Consider the following 22,930-nt stretch of genomic DNA (forward strand, 5'->3'; position numbering starts at 1 on the left):
AGCTCATACACACACAGGACAAACAGGCACACTGTAGAGTCCCCGCCTCTATCAACATCACTACTCTATTAGAACTACACAACATTCTAACACATAATGTGAACCTGTCAGCCCTTTGCCCGTCATTCCATCCATTGGAGAGGCTCAAAAAAGTATTCCTGGTTGCATTTGTTGAGCCAAATGTAATTGAATCCGCCTTAATTAACCACTGTCCCAATGCCCTGAACGTTAGCTCTGGCCTGTACAAACTTGATCCCTTTTTTTGAGTGATATTGAACAAATGTTCAGAGTGAATTAATCACTTGTAGCAGCCTTGATTCTTGTTTATAGTTGCTGGAGCCAGAGTTAGGGAACTTTCTAGGCTGATAAGTACTGATAAGGACTTTCTAGGCTGATATTCTCTTGGCTCTTTAATGTTTGGGTGATTCCTCAGCCCTGGATATTGGTGGTGGCTTTTGCTGTTAGGATATTAGTTTTGCGTGGAATGTTGGCGTGTCCCATCCGCAGGTAAACTGTGTTATCCTTTAGTATACTATGTCATTGTTTTGGAATTGTCCGTTTTCTGCGGTGGAGGATTCTGCTAATATTTTGTCTCTGTTTACAATTTTATATATATATATATATATATATATATATATATATATATATATATATATATATATATATATATATATATATATATATATATATATATATATACTGGAGTTCAACTGGCCAGGCTGCGAACACCCACAATAAGAAGGGTCTCAGAGACACACCCCCAACCAGTTGGGCTGGACGGTAGAGCGACGGTCTCGCTTCATGCAGGTCGTCGAGAGAGAGACAGAGAGAGAAGATTAAGCCACCCAAAAGGTGGCATGGGCATGAATAGCCCATAAGTGGTGGCCCTTTTGAGCCATTTCCAGTATCAATAGATGATACTGAAGATCTGTGGAGGTGCGACTGCACCCTGCGTGACGGGGGATGTCTCCCGTGTAGGTCGGCGTTCAATCCCCGACCGTCCAAGTGGTTGGGCACCATTCCTTCCCCCCGTCCCACCCCATATCCTTATCCTGACCCCCTTCCCAGTGCTATATAGTCGCAATGGCTTGGTGCTTTCTCCCTGATAGTTCCCTTCCCTTCAGAGACACACCACTGGTATCCAACTGAGATTTACAACCTCTCCTGGAGTGCCACTTAAAGCTGGACTTTTTTTTTTTTTTATTATTATTATTATTTTCTACCACAGACGTGGCCACACATTAGGTGGCCACGTCTGAGGTGATCCACGTCTAACGCTTTGGTGGTCGCTGGTTCGAGGCTCCAATGCAAAATAGAACTAGAAACAGAGGATATAAATTAGATAAATTTAGTAGCAGGAAAGACCTGGGTAAATACTGAAAACGGTTGTGATATATGGAACTAGTTACCGGGAAATAAACGTGGGCTCCCTGTATTGTTTCAAGTGTAGGCTAAACACATATATGTATTGCCCAATTGACCTTACGCAGTTTCCTTAATTCTTAAGGTTTGAAATTCTTAATATGAAATTATGTTCTTATGAACAAATCCACAAGGGCTGTGACGAGGTTTCGAACCTGCGTCTGAGAGCATCCCAGACGCTGCCTTAATTGACTGAGCTACGACATGGTAAAAGAATTGCAAACCTGAACTGAACTGAACCTGAACTGGTCTACTGAACCTATGTTCTTATGTTTCATAAGAACATAATTCCAAATTAAAAAATTATATTCTTATAAAAATCAACCAGCAAAGGGATGATCAGCGTGATGAACTAAAATTAGAACTTGAGTGTTTCATAGCAATAACTTGTAATCATGACAAGTTATAGATGCACAATAATATCCACTAATTTATCATCCGTTCACTTAGGTGGCGATTTTTGGCCGCTAGCGGCGAAAATCGCCCGATTTTTGGCCGCTAGCGGCGAAGGTCGCCCGATTTTTGGCCGCTAGTGGCGAAAGTCGCCCGATTTTTGGCCGCTAGCGGCGAAAGTCGCCCGATTTTTGGCCGCTAGCGTCGAAAACCGCCCGATTTTTGGCCGCTAGCGGCGAAAGTCTCCCGATTTATGGGCCGCTAGCGGCGGAGAGGACTTAGGACCGTAAACCGTCAGTTCCAATAATGTGGCAGAGAAGCGCGCGGGAATGTGGCTGGTCGAGGCTCGCACACTAGCACTAAATCCTCTTAACGCCTCGGCCGCCGACATTGGCGCTCGGTACAGTTCTGGTAAATGGCACCTTCCTTTATTCAGACGGGAGACACCGGACCAGACGTAAATGTTGACACACAGCATGAATCTGGTGTATGAAATTGCTGATGGTGATGGAGCGGCGAGCCGCCTATTCACCGGGTCAGATAAATGATCGCGGCTGCGATATCTTGCCCGCCGAAACGAGTCTCTGCGGATTTAAGGACGGTCTGAAAATTAGAGGCTGGCTTTCGCGGGTAATTTCGGTGATACAGTCGTCGTGGTCTTAAACTGTGAGGGGTTAGGAAGCAAGGTGCATCACTGTTGCATATTCAACACCAAACTTTAACCAGAAAATGCAGTTTATATCCCTCGGGTCAGATTCACGAAGCAGTTACGCAAGCACTTACGAACCTGTCCATCTTTTTTCAATCTTTGGCGGCTTTGTTTACAATTATTAAACAGTTAATGAGCTCCGAAGCACCAGGAGGCTGTTTATAACAATAACAACAATTGACTGGCAAGTTTTCATGCTTATAAACTGTTTAATAAATGTAACCAAAGCCGTCAAAGATTGAGGAAAGATGTACACGTTCATAAGTACTTGCGTAACTGCTTCGTGAATCTAGCCCCTAGCATCTATCTCTTGTAAGATATTGGAGAGATTTACCAAAGAATAGCGCAGTATTACGAGATAGTAAATTTTGCAACTGAGAAACAGCTTGTCTCAGTAAGACAGAGTCTTATCCAACTTATTTAACATAACTTTGCAATACATTAACCTAAATCAGACGAGTGAAAGAGAGAGATGCTTAGACTACACTTTCCTAGACTTCCAGAAGGGCTTTGATTCAGTTCCCCAACGGCGAACGTCTGTAATAAAGGTTGGAGAATTAAGCTAGTATAACAGTAAATATAAACAAAGTTATATAAGTGAACATTTGATACCTGATCCAGCAGACTATGTGTGTAGGTAAGAAATGTACACTATATAAAACAACTAATAGGCAGACCCATTTGAGCATAACATCAAGATAATTAGGAGATGTATTTACAAGTTTAACTAGAAAGGGTTAAAGTCTAGACATTCTTACTTTTATACCAGGATGGTTACCCGGCACTGCCCGGGTCTGCCTGTCTGTATATCTGTCACCCGGCTATCTATATCGCTATACCATGGCATATAGCGATGTAGATTTTAATTTTTAATTTTTACCCGGGATATGATCCGCCAAATTGTTTAAGAACCAGGTTAAATTCACTGCTGGGTGAACAGAGGCTACATTTAAGGATTGGTGCCCAGTCAATCCTCCCCGGCCAGGATACGAACCCAGGCCAAAGTGCTCGCGAAGCGCCGGCTGAGGGCTTTACCACTGTGCCAAGGAGACTCTTATATAGATATAGATATATAAATTGTAACATTGTAAAATATATTATTCTATCTCTATTACTGAAGCTGCAACACGGACTCAACAGTTATATTAAATATTGAAAACACACAAGGAATGGAACGGCTGCTATTATATTTGGAATTTAAATGTGCAGAATGCGTGAATGGTTTCTGTCAGAGCTCGGAAACTATCTCATACTGTGTAGGCTTGGCTCTCTCTCCCCCTCCCCCCTTCCCTTCTCTTCTTCTTCCCCTCCTCTTCCCCTCTCATCATCTCCCCTCCTCCCTCCCCCCGTTCCACCACCAGGAGGAGTATTTGCCTTTGATAAACGATAGCGCCTGCTCTCTGGAATGAGAAGCCTGCTCCGCTACGCTGTTTTGCAAACCGGGAGAGAAGCTACCAAGGAATACATATACATATATATATATATATATATATATATATATATATATATATATATATATATATATATATATATATATATATATATATATGTATATATATATATATATATGTATATATATATATATATATATATATATATATATATATATATATATATATATATATATATATATATATATATATAAGGACGTCATCACGTCATGGACGACTAGGGTTATGTCGTAGCTTAGTGGTCTAAGGCGTGTGCTTGTGAGTACTTTCAGCATAGGTTAGAATCCTCATCACGGCTGCTGCTGATTTGATGCTAATATTTGATAACTTGGTGGACACGCTGAGGAGGAGGATCTGGAGGAGTCCTGACCTGAGTGGGGGATTGAACCAGGGCCTGCACAGGTATCCAGAGAAGGGTCATGGGTACAGAAGTGTTCCTGAAAGTGGGGGTAAGAGAGTTGTTGTACCTAGGTAGTACCAAGGGCAGTACCTAGGTGATTAGGGGCAACAGTATGGTCAAAACTCAAGGAATTTTAAGCAGCTAAGGAAATTGCGAGTACAAACTCACCTCTCCCACCATGAGGTGTGTACTCAGTCGACCTGACACTACCGGATAACCATCTTCCCGATCTCCTCTACCTCATACCTCATATTCCTCACCCCCAGTTAGTAATCACCACACAGTATTCGAACCTGCGTTCGGGAGCATCCCAGACACTGCCTTAATCGACTGAGCTACGACAGGGTAAAAGGGTTGAAACCGAAGTTCTACTGAACTTACTGATTTGTTCACCACACAGTTCTTCAGTTGGTAATTCCCTGTATGCCTCAATACCTACCGCTGCTCACCCTTCACCCACACAGGCCCCTTAGCCAACGGGTCTACCGTTGGCTAAGGGGCCAGAAACTGCGTCTACATATTACTCTCAAACAATTGATATCATAACTAACCACGTGGGTCTCCCTCCACACACCAGTCGCGTGACAATATATCCCGGGCAGCAGCGGGAGCAAAATACATTTCTCTTCCCCCATCACAAATGGGGGATATATATACATCACCTGATATGCTGTTCATGTCAGGTTCTTCAGGTGACACTTCGTGTAGGACAAGTTCTCTCGTTCTCGGTACATCTTCCCTTCTGTGTGTTTGTTAGTTCCCAGCTTCACAGGTTCTCAAGCTGATCTTTCTGTTCTCCTTTCTTCATTGTTTCCTGTTCCTTCTTCCTTTTCATTCTCTTCCATCAGTACCTTCTCTCTCTCTCTCTCTCTCTCTCTCTCTCTCTCTCTCTCTCTCTCTCTCTCTCTCTCTCTCTCTCTCTCTCTCTCTCTCTCTCTCTCTCTCTCTCTCTCGCTTTCTCTCTCTCTCTCTCTCTCTCTCTCTCTCTCTCTCTCTCTCTCTCTCTCTCTCTCTCTCTCTCTCTCTCTCTCTCTCTCTCTCTCTCTCTCTCTCTCTTCTCTCTTTCCCATTATTGAAAGCCTGTCTATATTAATTCTGATTTTGGGAAAATTTCACACTGCTTCTGTTTAATATATTACGTTCACATTATATTTTGACGAATTTAACATCGTATTTAAATATTTCCATCCACAGAACTTCAATTATTAATAGATATATTCTGTATTACGTGTCTGAATTCAGCTCTTGTTCAGTTAACGTCTGGAGGCTATTTCGGTACTTAAACTTTTTTTTTTAGACCCTTCTAATACTTACATGGTCGCTTTAGTCAAGAAGCTGCTCTAATTGGCCGTGTTGCGCCTTTTATTAACAACCGCACAACATGGCCTCTCTTCACAATGTGCGGTCATAACCTGGTCTCAGTTCACACACACAGATCACAATAACGTGATGCATCAACTGAACAAATCCACAAGGGCCGTGACGAGGATTCGAACCAGTGTCTGTTATGCTCCCGGACGCAGGTTCGAATCCGCGTCACGGCCCTTGAGGATTTGTTCATCTGGTCTCAGTTGTTACGCTGGGGGTGGTTCCCAAGGCCTCCCCATCGTTAGGGGGCATGTCACTACTCTCACCTTATTCAATCTTGTGTTGTTGATATCCTCAAAATGCATCCGGAGTCTGCCAGTGTAGACTGCTTATCACATGCCTCTGTATGACTAACCACTAACCATCCTGTGTGATGGGGATTTTTTAGCATCACCTAGTTAGCTTTTTTTGATACACTGTACTCCACTTCATATAGTCTAGGGCAGCTGCACTAATGCTGATGTACCTCATGTATTAATATTAAAAAAAAAGTCACTACTCTCCCTAGTAAGGTGACTTCACTTGGACATCCGGGCTCCCTAGATGCAGACGAGGAGTCACAATAACGGGGCTGAAGTATGTTACCAGACCACACACTAGAAGGTGAAGGGACGACGACGTTTCGGTCCGTCCTGGACCATTCTCAAGTCGATTGTCTTGAAGTAAGTCGATTGTCACGACAATCGACTTGAGAATGGTCCAGGACGGACCGAAACGTCGTCGTCCCTTCATTTTCTAGTGTGTGAATTGGTCAACAGGGCTCTCTCTAGACTTTGAATTCAATTGGCTTTGGAATCTGCATATTTTCGGTATCAAAAGTCGTGATTTAAAACTCCAAATACGTGTAATCGCCCTGAATTCCGCTCAGAAATAGCGCTCAAGAGTCATATTTCTGATAGGCATCGTAAATGAAAACTGCAGCGGTGATTTGGGCAAAATCTGACTAATCACCTTTGTCACTAATTTGGATTTTTTTCGGAACCAAAAGTCGTAATTTAACCTCAGGCAAATTGCCCTCAGATTTAAATTACGACCTTTTGTACCGAAAATATGCAAATTAGTGAAAACGATAATTGGTCAGATTTGGGGCCAAAAATGATCCTGCTCCGACTACACCAGCTGAGTGATGCAGTGTGACCACACTCATTAGCTACGGGCTCACCATAGCCCGTGCTACTTGGAACTCATTGTTCCAGGTAGCGAATCTTAAACAACAACAACAACACAACCTCGAATTACATCCCTTACCCAAAATGCGTATTGCGCCCCCCCCCCTTCCCCCCCCTTGCCCCCCCCCCCCCCGCCCTCCCCCTTAGAGTAAAGGACTTGGCTGTACTCATGTCTGAAGACCTTACCTTTAAAGAACACAATAAAGTAGCCGTCACATCTGCAATAAAAATGACAGATTGTATAACAAGAACTTTTCAAACTAGAGATGCTATACCAATGATGATACTCTTTAAGACGCTAGTGCTCTCTAGAGTGGAGTACTGCTGCACAATGACAGCCCCTTTCAAAGCGGGAGAAATTGCTGGCCTGGAGAGCGTGCAGAGATCCTTTACTGCTAGAATCCACTCAGTAAAACATCTAAACTATTGGGACCGACTAAAGAGTTTAAATCTGTATTCTCTTGAGCGCAGGCGGGAGAGATACATAATAATTTACCCGTGGAAAATAGTATAGGGGCTGGTCCCAAACCTGCACACAGAAATAACATCACATGAGACCAGGAGGCATGGCAGGATGTGCAGAATACCCCCGTTGAAAAGCAGAGGTGCAACAGGTACTCTGAGAGAGAACTCTATCAACATCAGAGGCCCGAGACTGTTCAACACGCTTCCACTACACATAAGGGACATAACTGGCCGACCCCTCACAGTGTTCAAGAGAGAACTATCAACATCAGAGGCCCGAGACTGTTCAACACGCTTCCACTACACATAAGGGACATAACTGGCCGACCCCTCACAGTGTTCAAGAGAGAACTATCAACATCAGAGGCCCGAGACTGTTCAACACGCTTCCACTACACATAAGGGACATAACTGGCCGACCCCTCACAGTGTTCAAGAGAGAGAACTGGATAAGCACCTTCAATGTATACCTGATCAACTAGCCTGTGATTCATACATTCGGCTGCGAGCAGCCGCGTCCAACAACCTGGCTAACCAGTCCAGCAACCAGGAGGCCTGGTCGACGACCGGGCCGCGGGGACGCTAAGCCTCAGAAAAACTCCAAGGTACCTCCAAGATGGCTCGTTACCTTGGGGCAGAAGAGGAGCTTAATAAAGTCCCCTTCAACGACCTTTATGATAATTTAAGGACTCGTGACACCCCCCCCCCCCCCGCCCACCCTCACCGCTAGACCAAGACATTGACTTTATCAAGCATTTTAAAACATGAAGCAAAGTATTTACACTGAAATTGCGATACTTCTCCCTGAGTGCGTAAAGTTAAGAGACAAACAATGGGAAAGGAGTCAACAACTGACTCGGGTCTGCCATAGCACGGCTCCCACGTGAGGCTGAACCTGATTGGGTGCACCTGTTGGCTGGGTGCAGCCAATCACAGTGCTTGGATCGGGACCTCAAAATAGCGGCTACACTTGCCAGAGAGAAGGAAGGCCTTGTTACACACACACACACACACACACACACACACACACACACACACACACACACACACACACACACACACACACACACACACACACACACACGATTGACAGTTGAGAGGCGGGACTAAAGAGCCAGAGCTCAACCCCCCGCAACACAACTAAGCGAACACAACTAGGTGAGTACACAAATATATATATTAGAGAAAATCATTCGAAAGTCAATACGTTAGACAAGCGACGGTTAAACAGGCGGAGTCCAAGAGCTAAGAGCTGGAGCCGACAGGCACAAATACATAAACACACACACACACACACATCTCCACACCTATAAATAAAAAAAAAACTCTGTAATTAGTGGAAATAAAACTGAACCTAATTCAAAAATTCAGTTCATCTCCGAAATCAATTTTCAACTGCCAACGTCCCCCCCCCCACCCCCCCCCCCCCCCCGGCTACCAAAATGGATATATGCTTTTTATTTTACCGTATCAAAAACCATTATCATTATATTTTTTTTTTCATATTCGTATTTGTTGACATAGCCAGGAGAGCTTTGTGAAGCCTTACTGATTCTTGAAGCCGCTTGGGGAATATCTTTCAAATATATATATTTTTGGGGGGTCTGTCTCCCCCCCCCCCCCCCCTCCCTTCTTCCTCCTCTATATGTAGTGTATTTTTATAGCTATAAGTTAAAGTTTTGTGTCAGTGGAATGTCTTTTGACAATAAAGCTGATTCAGTTGTTAAAATTCAAATTCAAATCTTTATTCAGAAATTGCTGTTCGCTAATAATTGACTTAATATACAAAATTTAAACAAAAAATCTATTGAAAAAAATAGCCTATTAACGATCGTTATAATTATACTTTTGTATAATTATAAAAAATATAATAGTGGCCGAACACTGATTATTCTAATGATATATTCTGTAAATAAGCAGGTTAGGCTTGTTATGACATTCTTAATTCAAATATTTTTTCCTTTAAATCTTAATGATATAAATAAAAAAAGACGGGAGACATAAAGTAGTTTAATTTAAAGTAGAAATTAAATAAGTTACTTTTAAAATTTGATAGATCTGTAACACTGGAGTTTGTATAGGACTTGACGGGGTAACCGGCGCGGCCCGGGTCTCTTATCTCTTTCACTCTCGATCTCTCTCTCTTTTCCTGCCTCACTCTCCCTCTCTCTCTTCCCCTCTCTATCTATCTCTCTCTCTCTCTCTCTCTCTCTCTCTCTCTCTCTCTCTCTCTCTCTCTCTCTCTCTCTCTCTCTCTCTCTCTCTCTCTCTCTCTCTCTCTCTCCCTCTCCCTCTCCCTGTCTCTCCCTCTCTCTCTCTCTCTCTCTCTCTCTCTCTCTCTCTCTCTCTCTCTCTCTCTCTCTCTCTCTCTCTCTCTCTCTCTCTCTCTCTCTCTCTCTCTCTCTCTCTCCAACATTAGTTATACTGTTGTTAATTTAACGGTTTAACAACGTAGTTTAAACGTTGAGGTCACATAGTGTGTGTGTGATAGGTAATATGTACAGCTGAAAAGTTGTTAAATAACCCAATTGAAAAATCAAACCACAATATCAAACTTCACGGGAGTCGCAATAGGAGTAGATCCTTCTTAAAGGGTGGCAATGGGGGGCCGACCCCGGACCTGCCTATGACAGTCCACAACCACCCATGTGTCACCATGAAAGAAATAGGGAAGACTGGCCCAACCTTCAGACCTCTTACCATAGACAAGCACGATAATAATAGAATTATTATGGTCATTATTATTGTTTTAAAGTCGACGTTTGAAGTTTATAGTGTGTTTTGAGAGGTCATTGAAGCTCTCTTAGTGAGTGTTGATCGTTATTTGTCTTTGGTCTCTCTCTGGTGGTCTCTGGTCTCTCTCTGATGGTCTTTGGTCTCTCTGATGGTCTCTGGTCTCTAATGGTCTCTGGTCTCTGGTCTCTCCCTACAGGACTGGCAGCTACACATACGGTACGTGCAGGTACGGGACCAAGGAGTATACGAGTGCCAAGTCTCCTCTCACCCCCCCATCAGCCTTTTCTCCACCCTACACGTCCTCCGTAAGTACCCGGTTCGAAACCCGACATATCTTGCATAATAAATACTCTTAATATATTGTCTAGGACTCCGACGCCACCTCGCTATCCAGCACACAGCCTGTAAGTCTTAGACTCTAACCTTTACCAGCCTCTTGATCTCACGCTTATCCACCCTAAAACCTTCCTACGATAGATCAGAATGTCCTCTATTTGCTAAGAGGTTGGTGTTGATGTTTGAAATTCAGGTGTTGGAACTAACTTTCCATGTAGCACGGGCTATGGTGATCCCGTAGTGGACCAAGAGGGGATTCCCTACCTCTGCTAGTGGTTGGTCTCGTTGACTAGGCCTGTAAAATCTCCCTTCCCTCCTCTCTGTTTATTCTCTCTCTCTCTCTCTCTCTCTCTCTCTCTCTCTCTCTCTCTCTCTCTCTCTCTCTCTCTCTCTCTCTCTCTCTCTCTCTCTCTCTCTCTCTCTCTCTCTCTCTCACCCTCTCTCTCTCTCTCTCTCTCTCTCTCTCTCTCTCTCTCTCTCTCTCTCTCTCTCTCTCTCTCTCTCTCTCTCTCTCTCTCTCTCTCTCTCTCTCTCTCTCTCTCTCACCCTCTCTCTCTCTCTCTCTCTCTCTCTCTCTCTCTCTCTCTCTCTCTCTCTCTCTCTCTCTCTCTCTCTCTCTCTCTCTCTCTCTCTCTCTCTCTGTTTCTCTTATTCTCTTTGTATTCCTTCTGTAAAACTACGTTGTTCACTATTCCTCTGACCCCTTCTATGCCTCAAGCAAGTATTCTCACAATGACACAAATGACTCAACTAGTCCACTACCTGTAACAACCACTTCAATAGTTATGCTCCAGCAAGCCAAACTCTTCATGGCGTATGTGTACCAGAAAGACAAATCTACTTTGCATAAGTTCCATAGTTAGTGAACTTTCTGTGTACTGAAATGTTCTATCTGGTAAAGCAAGCCTAATATGCTCCCTAGAGACAGTCGGCAGTGTTCCGCTTTATGTATCCACCGTCACAAATGTATCCACCGTCACAAATGCTCCGTTCAGAAACGCTCCTTTCAGAATGTTCCTTGTAGCTCAGATGCTCCGCGTAACTGTGGTGAAAGGAGCACAGATATGCCAGCTCTTCTTGCCTGGCTAAGGGGAATGGTGGGCCGATATGCTCCCCGACAGCTTTAATGCTCCGGTGACAGCATAAATGCTCCATTGGGTATGCTCCAGGGGACCGGGCCATTCCGTCGCAAATGGATGATCGCTGTCAGGAAATGTGGACGGCGTCCGCTATCCGGGTGTCATGGTTGGTGGGTGTGGGATGGGGGGTGTGTGGGGGTGTGTGGGGGTGTGTAGGGGTGTGTGGGGGTGTGTGGGGGTGTGTAGGGGTGTGGGGGGGTGTGTGTGGGGTGTCAGGGGGTGTGTGGGGGTGCCAGGGGGGTGTGTAGGGGTGTGTGGGGGTGTGTGCGGGTGTGTAGGGGTGTGTGGGGGTGTCAGGGGGTGTGTGGGGGTGTCAGGGGGTGTGTGGGTGTGTGTGGGGGTGTCAGGGGGTGTGTGGGGGTGTGTGGGGGTGTCAGGGTGTGTGTGGGGGGGGAGTGAGGGAGAGGCATGAGGGAGTATAAAGATACAAGTATGTGAACCAGAGTATGGATGAATGGAGAGTATGGAAAGAAGATAGAATTGAAATTGAATTATCAGGAGAGAGTGTCAAGCCGTTTAGGCTATATAGCACTGGGGAAGGGGTCAGGATAAGGATTTGGGATGGGACGGGGGGGGGGAAGGAATGGTGTCCAATCACTTGTGGACGGTCTGGGATTGAACGCCGACCTGCAGGAAGCGAGACCGTTGCTCTACCGTCCAACCCTACCATCAAAGAGAATTAAATAAGGAATCAACAGAAAATGAGACTAAGAAGAAGAATGGAAAAATGTTGAAGAAATAGATGCAGTACCTGGTGGTGGCTCTCTCTCTCTCTCTCTCTCTCTCCCTCTCTCTCTCTCTCTCTCTCTCTCTCTCTCTCTCTCTCTCTCTCTCTCTCTCTCTCTCTCTCTCTCTCTCTCTTTCTCTCTCTCTCTCTCTGTCTCTCTCTCTCTCTCTCTCTCTCTCTCTCTCTCTCTCTCTCTGTCTCTCTCTCTGTCTCTCTCTCTCTCTCTCTCTCTCTCTCTCTCTCTCTCTCTCTCTCTCTCTCTCTCTCTCTCTCTCTCTCTCTCTCTCTCTCTCTCTCTCTCTCTCTCTCTGTCTCTCTCTCTCTCTCTCTCTCTCTCTCTCTCTCTCTCTCTCTCTCTCTCTCTCTCTCTCTCTCTCTCTCTCTCTCTCTCTCTCTCTCTCTCTCTCTCTCTCTCTGTAAAAACCCCATGGAAAACAAAACCACAATTCGAAACCTAAATGTCACAATAAGAGCTAATCCTTCTTAAAGGGTGGGGGGACAGTGGGACCTACCCCAACCCGCCTATGATAACCACCGACCAACCAAGTGTCATCCTGAAAAGCTGGATGACATTCACCCCAAGCACCTTGGACACACAGACAGACATTCTCTTTTATAGATGTGTGGAAGGAAGGAAGAATAAAGCAGGGAAGAGAGGATGAAGAAGGATCAAAAGAAGGAGCGGATCAAGCTGATGAGGAAGGTCAGGCGGTCGGTCACGGACGTCAGAGAGAGAGGAAATGTGCAACGCTGTCATTGCTTGTCAGTGACGAAAAGTTTCCTCGATTCACAGAGACTGGAGATCAAGGGCCATGAGAACGACAGGTTCTCCTCTTAGGCGAGGTCTAAGATGGGTTCTAAGATTAGGTTGGAAGGTGGGTTCTATCAAAGGGATTCTATCAAAGTTCTTCACCTCAGATGATTCGGCGTGAATCATCTTTGATGAAAGCAACTCTTTGTGTCCGTGGTACGTAGGCCTGTGTCCGTGGTACGGGTACAATGATTCACATTGTCGTTTAGTGACGTGCCACTAAACAATGTACATTCACAATGTACATTGTCGTTTAGTGACGTGTCGTTCTGCTGTGCCACGCTACGTCGTTCGCCTCTGTCGTCTCCTTTCTCCGGAGGTCGTGGAAAACTGTGTAAGTGTATGTGAACCTTTATGCAAGAGCCGCGTGGGGGAAAGAGCTATTGTTAAGTCGCTGCCGAACTGACCATTTGCCAAGGTCAGGACTTTCCATTCAGGTTGGGAAACATTTTGGGAGGGAACGGAGGGGAAATTTCCTTAGTCGTTTGTCTTAGAAGAGGTGATTTTGTCAGCCAGTGGTAAGATGTTTTATGGGAGAAACCTTTATGGAAGGTGTGTGGGAGTGTAGATGTGTGTGGGGTGCAGGTGTGTAGGTATGTAGGTGTGTGGGAGTGTAGGTGTGTGATGTGCAGGTGTGTAGGTGTGCAGGTGTGTGGAGTGAGGATGCTATGACACCTACAGTCTGCCAACTCTGAGAAAACACAAGAAAGGAGAGGAAAGAACAAGGCACAAAAGGCCCCATATATCTGTTTACAAACATTTCAATTAAAAAAAAAAGTTACCTAAATGTGTAGCTGGGATTTGTATTCATTCAATCAATAATACAAATTTAAATTATACCACAGGGTTGGGGGGGGCGGGGGAGGGGACAATTGACAGGGTGATTCAGGAATTTAATACGAAACATGAAATTATATATATACTTTTATTTTTTGTACCAGCCGGAACTGCCCCCTGTATGAAATTAATTTGACGTGTTTCAATGGTTGATTTATCAACCGGTTTAATTAGGTTGTGGCTCATTGTTACGTTTGATAGATATTAATTGATGATTAGTAGCAAACATTACCGACCATCATGATTTAACCTGTCATATCGCTATTAATCTTTGCAATCATAGAACCGCTGGTGATTATAATATGGGTGATTAGACTATTGGTGATTAATGATATTGGTGATTATAAGATTGGTGATTGTAAACGTAATCTTACGTGTTGATGATTGTTGGCAGAGGCGACGTCAGAGATCTTGGGTGGCCCAGAGAAGTACATGACTGTTGGCAGCTCCTTGAGGCTTGTGTGTGTCTTGAGAGACAACACCCAACCACCCTCCTACGTCTTCTGGTACCACGACCAGCACATGATCAACTACCACGCTACCAGGGAGGTAGGTACCACCAGTACATGGTCAGCTACCACGCTACCAGGGAGGTAGGTACCACCACTACCAGCACATGGTCAGCTACCACGCTACCAGGGAGGTAGGTACCACCAGTACCAGTACATGGTTAGCTACCACGCTACCAGGGAGGTAGGTACCACCACCACGACCAGCACATGATCAACTACCACGCTACCAGGGAGGTAGGTACCACCAGTACCAGTACATGGTTAGCTACCACGCTACCAGGGAGGTAGGTACCACCACCACGACCAGCACATGATCAACTACCACGCTACCAGGGAGGTAGGTACCACCACCACGACCAGCACATGATCAACTACCACGCTACCAGGGAGGTAGGTACCACCACCACGACCAGCACATGATCAACTACCACGCTACCAGGGAGGTAGGTACCACCAGTACCAGTACATGGTTAGCTACCACGCTACCAGGGAGGTAGGTACCACCACCACGACCAGCACATGGTCAACTACCACGCTACCAGGGAGGTAGGTACCACGACCAGCACATGATCAACTACCACGCTACCAGGGAGGTAGGTACCACGACCAGCACATGATCAACTACCACGCTACCAGGGAGGTAGGTACCACGACCAGCACATGATCAACTACCACGCTACCAGGGAGGTAGGTACCACGACCACCAGCACCAGTACATGGTCAGCTACCACGCTACCAGGGAGGTAGGTACCACTACCACCAGCACATGGTCAGCTACCACGCTACCAGGGAGGTAGGTACCAACACCAGCACATGGTCAGCTATCACGCTACCAGGGAGGTAGGTACCACTACCACCACCAGCACATGATCAACTACCACGCTACCAGGCAGGTAGGTACCACCACCACGACCAGCACATGATCAACTACCACGCTACCAGGGAGGTAGGTACCACCAGCACATGGTCAGCTATCACGCTACCAGGGAGGTAGGTACCACTACCACCAGCACCAGATCAACTACCACGCTACCAGGGAGGTAGGTACCACTACCACCAGCACATGGTCAGCTACCACGCTACCAGGGAGGTAGGTACCACCACCACGACCAGCACATGATCAACTACCACGCTACCAGGGAGGTAGGTACCACTACCACCAGCACCAGATCAACTACCACGCTACCAGGGAGGTAGGTACCACTACCACCAGCACATGATCAACTACCACGCTACCAGGGAGGTAGGTACCACTACCACCAGCACCAGATCAACTACCACGCTACCAGGGAGGTAGGTACCACTACCACCAGCACCAGATCAACTACCACGCTACCAGGCAGGTAGGTACCACTACCACCAGCACCAGATCAACTACCACGCTACCAGGCAGGTAGGTACCACTACCACCAGCACCAGATCAACTACCACGCTACCAGGGAGGTAGGTACCACTACCACCAGCACCAGATCAACTACCACGCTACCAGGCAGGTAGGTACCACCACCACTACCAGTACATGGTCAACTACCACGCTACCAGGCAGGTAGGTACCACCACCACTACCAGTACATGGTCAACTACCACACTACCAGGCAGGTAGGTACCACCACCACTACCAGTACATGGTCAACTACCACGCTACCAGGCAGGTAGGTACCACCACCACTACCAGTACATGGTCAACTACCACACTACCAGGCAGGTAGGTACCACCAGCACCACCACCAACAACAATATCGGACCTTCCATTTTTCCCGACAACCTCTGCTTGCATTGTCACCAAATTTGCAACATGGCCGACAGCACACACAGAGACCACCACAGGGAATAAACCCTTTAACCAGTTGTCGAGCCGCAGTGCACATCTTAAACTGGTCACACCCCCCCCCCCCAGGCCAGGCGTCTGTAACCTGCAACAGTTAGTGAACAACCTGCAACAGTTAGTGAACAACCTGCAACAGTTAGTGAGCAACCTGCAACAGTTAGTGAACAACCTGCAACAGTTAGTGAACAACCTGCAACAGTTAGTGAGCAACCTGCAACAGTTAGTGAACAACCTGCAACAGTCAGTGAGCAACCTGCAACAGTTAGTGAACAACCTGCAACAGTTAGTGAACAACCTGCAACAGTTAGTGAACAACCTGCAACAGTCAGTGAGCAACCTGCAACAGTCAGTGAGCAACCTGCAACAGTCAGTGAGCAACCTGCAACAGTCAGTGAGCAACCTGCAACAGTTAGTGAACAACCTGCAACAGTTAGTGAACAACCTGCAACAGTTAGTGAACAACCTGCAACAGTTAGTGAACAACCTGCAACAGTTAGTGAACAACCTGCAACAGTCAGTGAGCAACCTGCAACAGTTAGTGAACAACCTGCAACAGTTAGTGAGCAACCTGCAACAGTTAGTGAACAACCTGCAACAGTTAGTGAACAACCTGCAACAGTCAGTGAGCAACCTGCAACAGTTAGTGAACAACCTGCAACAGTTAGTGAACAACCTGCAACAGTTAGTGAACAACCTGCAACAGTTAGTGAACAACCTGCAACAGTCAGTGAGCAACCTGCAACAGTTAGTGAACAACCTGCAACAGTTAGTGAACAACCTGCAACAGTTAGTGAACAACCTGCAACAGTTAGTGAACAACCTGCAACAGTTAGTGAGCAACCTGCAACAGTTAGTGAACAACCTGCAACAGTTAGTGAACAACCTGCAACAGTTAGTGAACAACCTGCAACAGTTAGTGAACAACCTGCAACAGTTAGTGAACAACCTGCAACAGTTAGTGAGCAACCTGCAACAGTTAGTGAACAACCTGCAACAGTCAGTGAGCAACCTGCAACAGTTAGTGAGCAACCTGCAACAGTCAGTGAACAACCTGCAACAGTTAGTGAACAACCTGCAACAGTCAGTGAACAACCTGCAACAGTCAGTGAGCAACCTGCAACAGTTAGCGTCCAAAGGAACTCTTACGGATTGTGGATTGTCTCTCTTCAACCTGGATTGGGCCAGTGTGGGGGACGAGTCTGTCTGTTGATTCTATATAACATATTATCGACAATGATCGCTACTTATAGGCCTTTAGTAGATTGCTCCCTGTCTTGTTAACAATGATTTACATCCTCAGTGGTTCCTATATGTGCGAATGCACCAATCAGAGGGCAGGATCTTTACGGTAATTGACCCCTAAATGGTTACTTCATAGAGGGTAAGTTAACACGGTTACAATCTCGGCTTGAATTAGGAGTCTCGCCTGAAGTCATGGTTTTAATTACCCCCCCCCCCCCCACCTTACACAACAGGTGCACATGACCACCTTGATCCAGTGTGCACACGGCTCAGAAACGGTAGAGCCACGGTCTCGCTTCATGCAGGTCGGCGTTCAATCCCCCGACCGTCCACAAGTGGTTAGACACCATTCTTTCAACCCCCCGTCCCATCCTAAATCCTTATTCTGATCCCTTCCCAGTGTTATATAGTTGTAATGGCTTGGCGCTTCCCTCTGATAGTTGTGTCCCCAACCCACACGACCAGGGGCCAGATTCACGAAGCAGCTACGCAAGTACTTACGAACGCGTACATCTTTCCTCAATCTTTGACGGCTTTGGTTACATTTATTAAACAGTTGACAAGCATGAAAACTTACCAATCAACTGTTGTTATTGTTATAAACAGCCTCCTGGTGCTTCTCAGAGCTCATAAACAGTTTAATAATTGTAAACAAAGCCAATAAAGATTGAGAAAAGATGGACAGGTTCGTAAGTGTTTGCGTAACTGCTTCGTGAATCTGTCCCCAAGTCACGACCAACTACCACACTCTATCAACTACTCACTGCGCTCTATCTTACCCCCACAGGTGCGGGTTGAGAACAATGGGGGACTGAGCGTTCTCTTCTTGAGCAACGTGCGACCAGCGGACTCCGGTAACTACTCCTGCGCCCCCTCCAACGCCAGACCTGCTCACATCTATATACACGTCCTCAAAGGTAAGCCACGAGGGGTTACGGGCTCACCATAGCCCGTGCTACTCACTTCGTCCTGAGTAGCTAAATCTTTAACAACAACAACAACGTAAACTGAGAGAGAGACAGTCTACACAGCACCGCTCCTGTGGCAGGTAAGTCCACTACGGGCTCACCATAGCCCGTGCTACTGGGAACGTTTTGTTCCCAGTAGCTCTCTCTCTCTCTCTCTCTCTCTCTCTCTCTCTCTCTCTCTCTCTCTCTCTCTCTCTCTCTCTCTCTCTCTCTCTCTCTCTCTCTCTCTCTCTCTCTCTCTCTCTCTCTCTCTCTCTCTCTCTCTCTCTCTCTCTCTCTCTCTCTCTCTCTCTCTCTCTCTCTCTCTCTCTCTCTCTCTCTCTCTCCCTCTCTCTCTCTCTCTCTCTCTCTCTCTCTCTCTCTCTCTCTCTCTCTCTCTCTCTCTCTCTCTCTCTCTCTCTCTCTCTCTCTCTCTCTCTCTCTCTCTCTCTCTCTCTTCTCTCTCTCTCTCTCTCTCTCTCTCTCTCTCTCTCTCTCTCTCTCTCTCTCTCTCTCTCTCTCTCTCTCTCTCTCTCTCTCTCTCTCTCTCTCTCACACACACACACACACAACAGGTTCGATAAGCGGAAGCGAAGCGCAAAAAAAAAAAAAAAAATCGCAACGACAAAGACGATTCGAATCTCTAAACTTTGGCCATCAGGAGAAAACGGCTCAAGGTGAAGTCCTTGTGTTAGTTAGATGCTATTGTTAACACCCCCCCCCTACCCCTCCCCCTCCCCCAGTCAGTACAAACTCCCTCCCCCAAGTCAATACCCCCCTTTTCTTCCCCCCCACCCACCACGCCAAAATCCCCCAATAACCCCTTAACATAGCAGAATGGTCGAGAGTTTCAGTAGGTAGTCTGTTTCAGAATTGTAAGAGAAACAGGAGAATAGGGACATAGAGAGAGACAGGAGACTAGGGACATAGAGAGAGACAGGAGACTAGGGACATAGAGAGAGACAGGAGACTAGGGACATAGAGAGAGACAGGAGACTAGGGACATAGAGAGAGACAGGAGACTAGGGACATAGAGAGAGATAGGAGACTATGGGACAGATTGAGACAGGAGACTATGAGACAGAGAGAGACAGGAGACTATGGGACAGATTGAGACAGGAGACTATGGGACAGAGAGAGACAGGAGACTAGGGACAGATTGAGACAGGGGACTAGGGACATAGAGAGAGACAGGAGACTATGGGACAGATTGAGACAGGAGACTATGGGACAGAGAGAGACAGGAGGCAATGGGACAGATTGAGACAGGAGACTATGGGACAGAGAGAGACAGGAGACTATGGGACAGAGAGAGACAGGAGACTATGGGACAGATTGAGACAGGAGACTATGGGACAGAGAGAGACAGGAGACTATGGGACAGAGAGAGACAGGAGACTATGGGACAGAGAGAGAGACAGGAGACTATGGGACAGATTGAGACAGGAGACTAGGGACATAGAGAGAGACAGGAGACTATGGGACAGATTGAGACAGGAGACTATGAACAGAGAGAGACAGGAGACTATGGAACAGAGAGAGACAGGAGACTATGGAACAGAGAGAGACAGGAGACTATGGAACAGAGAGAGACAGGAGACTATGGAACAGAGAGAGACAGGAGACTATGGAACAGAGAGAGACAGGAGACTATGGAACAGAGAGAGACAGGAGACTATGGAACAGAGAGAGACAGGAGACTATGGAACAGAGAGAGACAGGAGACTAGGGAACAGAGAGAGACAGGAGACTATGGAACAGAGAGAGACAGGAGACTATAGAACAGAGAGAGACAGGAGACTATGGAACAGAGAGAGACAGGAGACTATGGAACAGAGAGAGACAGGAGACTATAGAACAGAGAGAGACAGGAGACTATGGAACAGAGAGAGACAGGAGACTATGGAACAGAGAGAGACAGGAGACTATAGAACAGAGAGAGACAGGAGACTATGGAACAGAGAGAGACAGGAGACTATGGAACAGAGAGAGACAGGAGACTATAGAACAGAGAGAGACAGAGACAAGAGACAAAGACAATAGTGTGAGGACAAAGACAATAGTGTGAGGACAAAGACAATAGTGTGAGGACAAAGACAATAGTGTGAGGACAAAGACAATAGTGTGAGGACAAAGACAATAGTGTGAGGACAAAGATAATAGTGTGAGGACAAAGACAATAGTGTGAGGACAAAGACAATAGTGTGAGGACAAAGACAATAGTGTGAGGACAAAGACAATAGTGTGAGGACAAAGACAATAGTGTGAGGACAAAGACAATAGTGTGAGGACAAAGACAATAGTGTGAGGACAAAGACAATAGTGTGAGGACAAAGACAATAGTGTGAGGACAAAGACAATAGTGTGAGGACAAAGACAATAGTGTGAGGACAAAGACAATAGTGTGAGGACAAAGACAGGGACACAAACTACACAACATTACATCTTAGACTGAAAAAAAAAATGTAGCCATTCAGAGATAAATCTAAACTCCCGCTCCATTTAATGTCAAACCATCTGATTACAAATGATAACGTATCAGAAATCCTTGCTCTGTATCCCTATTTCGCTTCTAGTACATAAATGACGTATCGGAGGAAATCAGATAAAGTACACTACACTACACACAGAAATCACAATAGCCTGATGCATCAGATGAACGATATTTTGATCATTAGCTCAGTCGATTAAGGCAGCGTCGGGGATGCTCTCGGACGCAGGTTCGAATCCTCATCACGGCCCTTGTGGATTTGATCAGATAAACTAATTATAACAACAATTCGTCTTTCATCCTGTGATATCCCCCATCTCTAAATATTTTTTGATTAACAAACGACAATGAATCATTATACACCCATGTATAATCATTTATGTAAATACATAGATATTGTAATGATAATATTTTTGTAACTGGCTGACAATTATATTAATGAGGTGTGCAGGTTGGACGTAATTAGTAATGTAAAAACTCCGGTCAGGTGTCATTAGGACCTTTTGTGCCTTCTGTAATCCTTTTTGCGCTACCGCTCACAGGGACAGTATGGGGTGCACAATAAACTAGCCGTCTCCGACGGCAACAATCAAGAGACAGGAGCCTAGAGACAGACACAGTTGACAGAAACCAACGACGCAATGTTAAGTAGAATTACCAGGAGCCGAGTTAGCTAAGTCAAGAAAGGATATTGTATATTGTATATCCCCCCCCCTCAACCACCGCTGTTGTTGTTGTTGTTATAGATTCAGCTACTCGGAACAAGTTCCAAGTAGCACGGGCTATGGTGAGCCCGTAACTTACCTGGCACAGGAGCGGGGCAAGTAGCACGGGCTATGGTGAGCCCGTAACTTACCTGGCACAGGAGCGGGGCAAGTAGCACGGGCTATGGTGAGCCCGTAACTTACCTGGCACAGGAGCGGGGCAAGTAGCACGGGCTATGGTGAGCCCGTAACTTACCTGGCACAGGAGCGGGGCAAGTAGCACGGGCTATGGTGAGCCCGTAACTTACCTGGCACAGGAGCGGGGCAAGTAGCACGGGCTATGGTGAGCCCAACCATCGCTGCTTCCCCTGTGAGTATGATGAACTTGATACATCATACTGGTCAACACTGTAGCTGTATGTTCCTTAATCACCAGCCAAAAATCCGAGACTGATTGTAAACTCTCTCTTTTTATCTCCCTATTACCCATCCGCTCTACCTGCCATTCCTTCCCCCGTCCCATCCCCAAATCCTTATCCTGACCCCCCTTCCCAGTGCTATATAGTCGTGATGGCTTGGCGCTTTTCCCCTGATAGTTTGTTCTTCTTCTTCTTCCTCCTTTTATCAGTCTGCTCCTCATTCTCTCCTTACTCAACTCTCACCTCTCTCTCTCTGTCTCTCTCTCTCTGTCTCTCTCTCTCTCTCTCTCTCTCTCTCTCTCTCTCTCTCTCTCTCTCTCTCTCTCTCTCTCTCTCTCTCTCTCTCTCTCTCTCTCTCTCTCTCTCTCTCTCCCTTTCTCTCTCCTTCCAACCCCCTTGTTTTCTCTCCCCCTCCCCCACACACACTCCCCCATCCCCCATCCCCCCATATAAATGCAACAAGGACAAAATAACAACCCACCAGAAAGCCCATTAAAGTTGAATTAGGGCGTGTGGGGGCGAGACTATTTAGGTGTTAAACACCTCTCAGAGCAGCTCTTCCCTGTCAAAACTTTCACTCTTTTTCAAAAGTGGGTTCTTGCGAGGCGGCGATACAGGGAAGTGTTGAGAGCGTTCTCAAGTTCTGGCGCGCAAGTTGGGCACCTTGGTTAATGTCCCGGGGAGAAATAAACTTTGGGAAGAAACACAGTGAGTGAAACACAATTAAATCTGATGTTTCACTGAGAGGAGAAGAGTCTGAGAGCTCCTCTGGCGTCATGTAGAGCGCTAGGTGAAGCGAGAGGCATTAGAGGCTCTCGTGCTAC

The 22,930-nt window shown here is 46.2% G+C and overlaps 1 protein-coding gene across 6 annotated transcripts in view; it reads left to right on the forward strand.

Moving 5' to 3' along the window:
- The window catches only part of LOC123766720 (neural cell adhesion molecule 2-like), a 421,201-nt gene that overhangs the window by 367,872 nt on the left and 30,399 nt on the right, over nt 1-22,930 (forward strand). For all 6 annotated transcript variants that reach the window (XM_069307653.1, XM_069307656.1, XM_069307655.1 and 3 more), the window contains 3 exons: nt 10,310-10,418; nt 14,358-14,512; nt 18,333-18,462. In XM_069307653.1, the coding sequence (XP_069163754.1) occupies nt 10,310-10,418; nt 14,358-14,512; nt 18,333-18,462 (394 nt within the window). The remainder of the gene's footprint in view (nt 1-10,309; nt 10,419-14,357; nt 14,513-18,332; nt 18,463-22,930) is intronic.

Source organism: Procambarus clarkii, chromosome 60 (genome assembly GCF_040958095.1).
Source record: "Procambarus clarkii isolate CNS0578487 chromosome 60, FALCON_Pclarkii_2.0, whole genome shotgun sequence".
Lineage (NCBI taxonomy): Eukaryota > Metazoa > Arthropoda > Malacostraca > Decapoda > Cambaridae > Procambarus > Procambarus clarkii.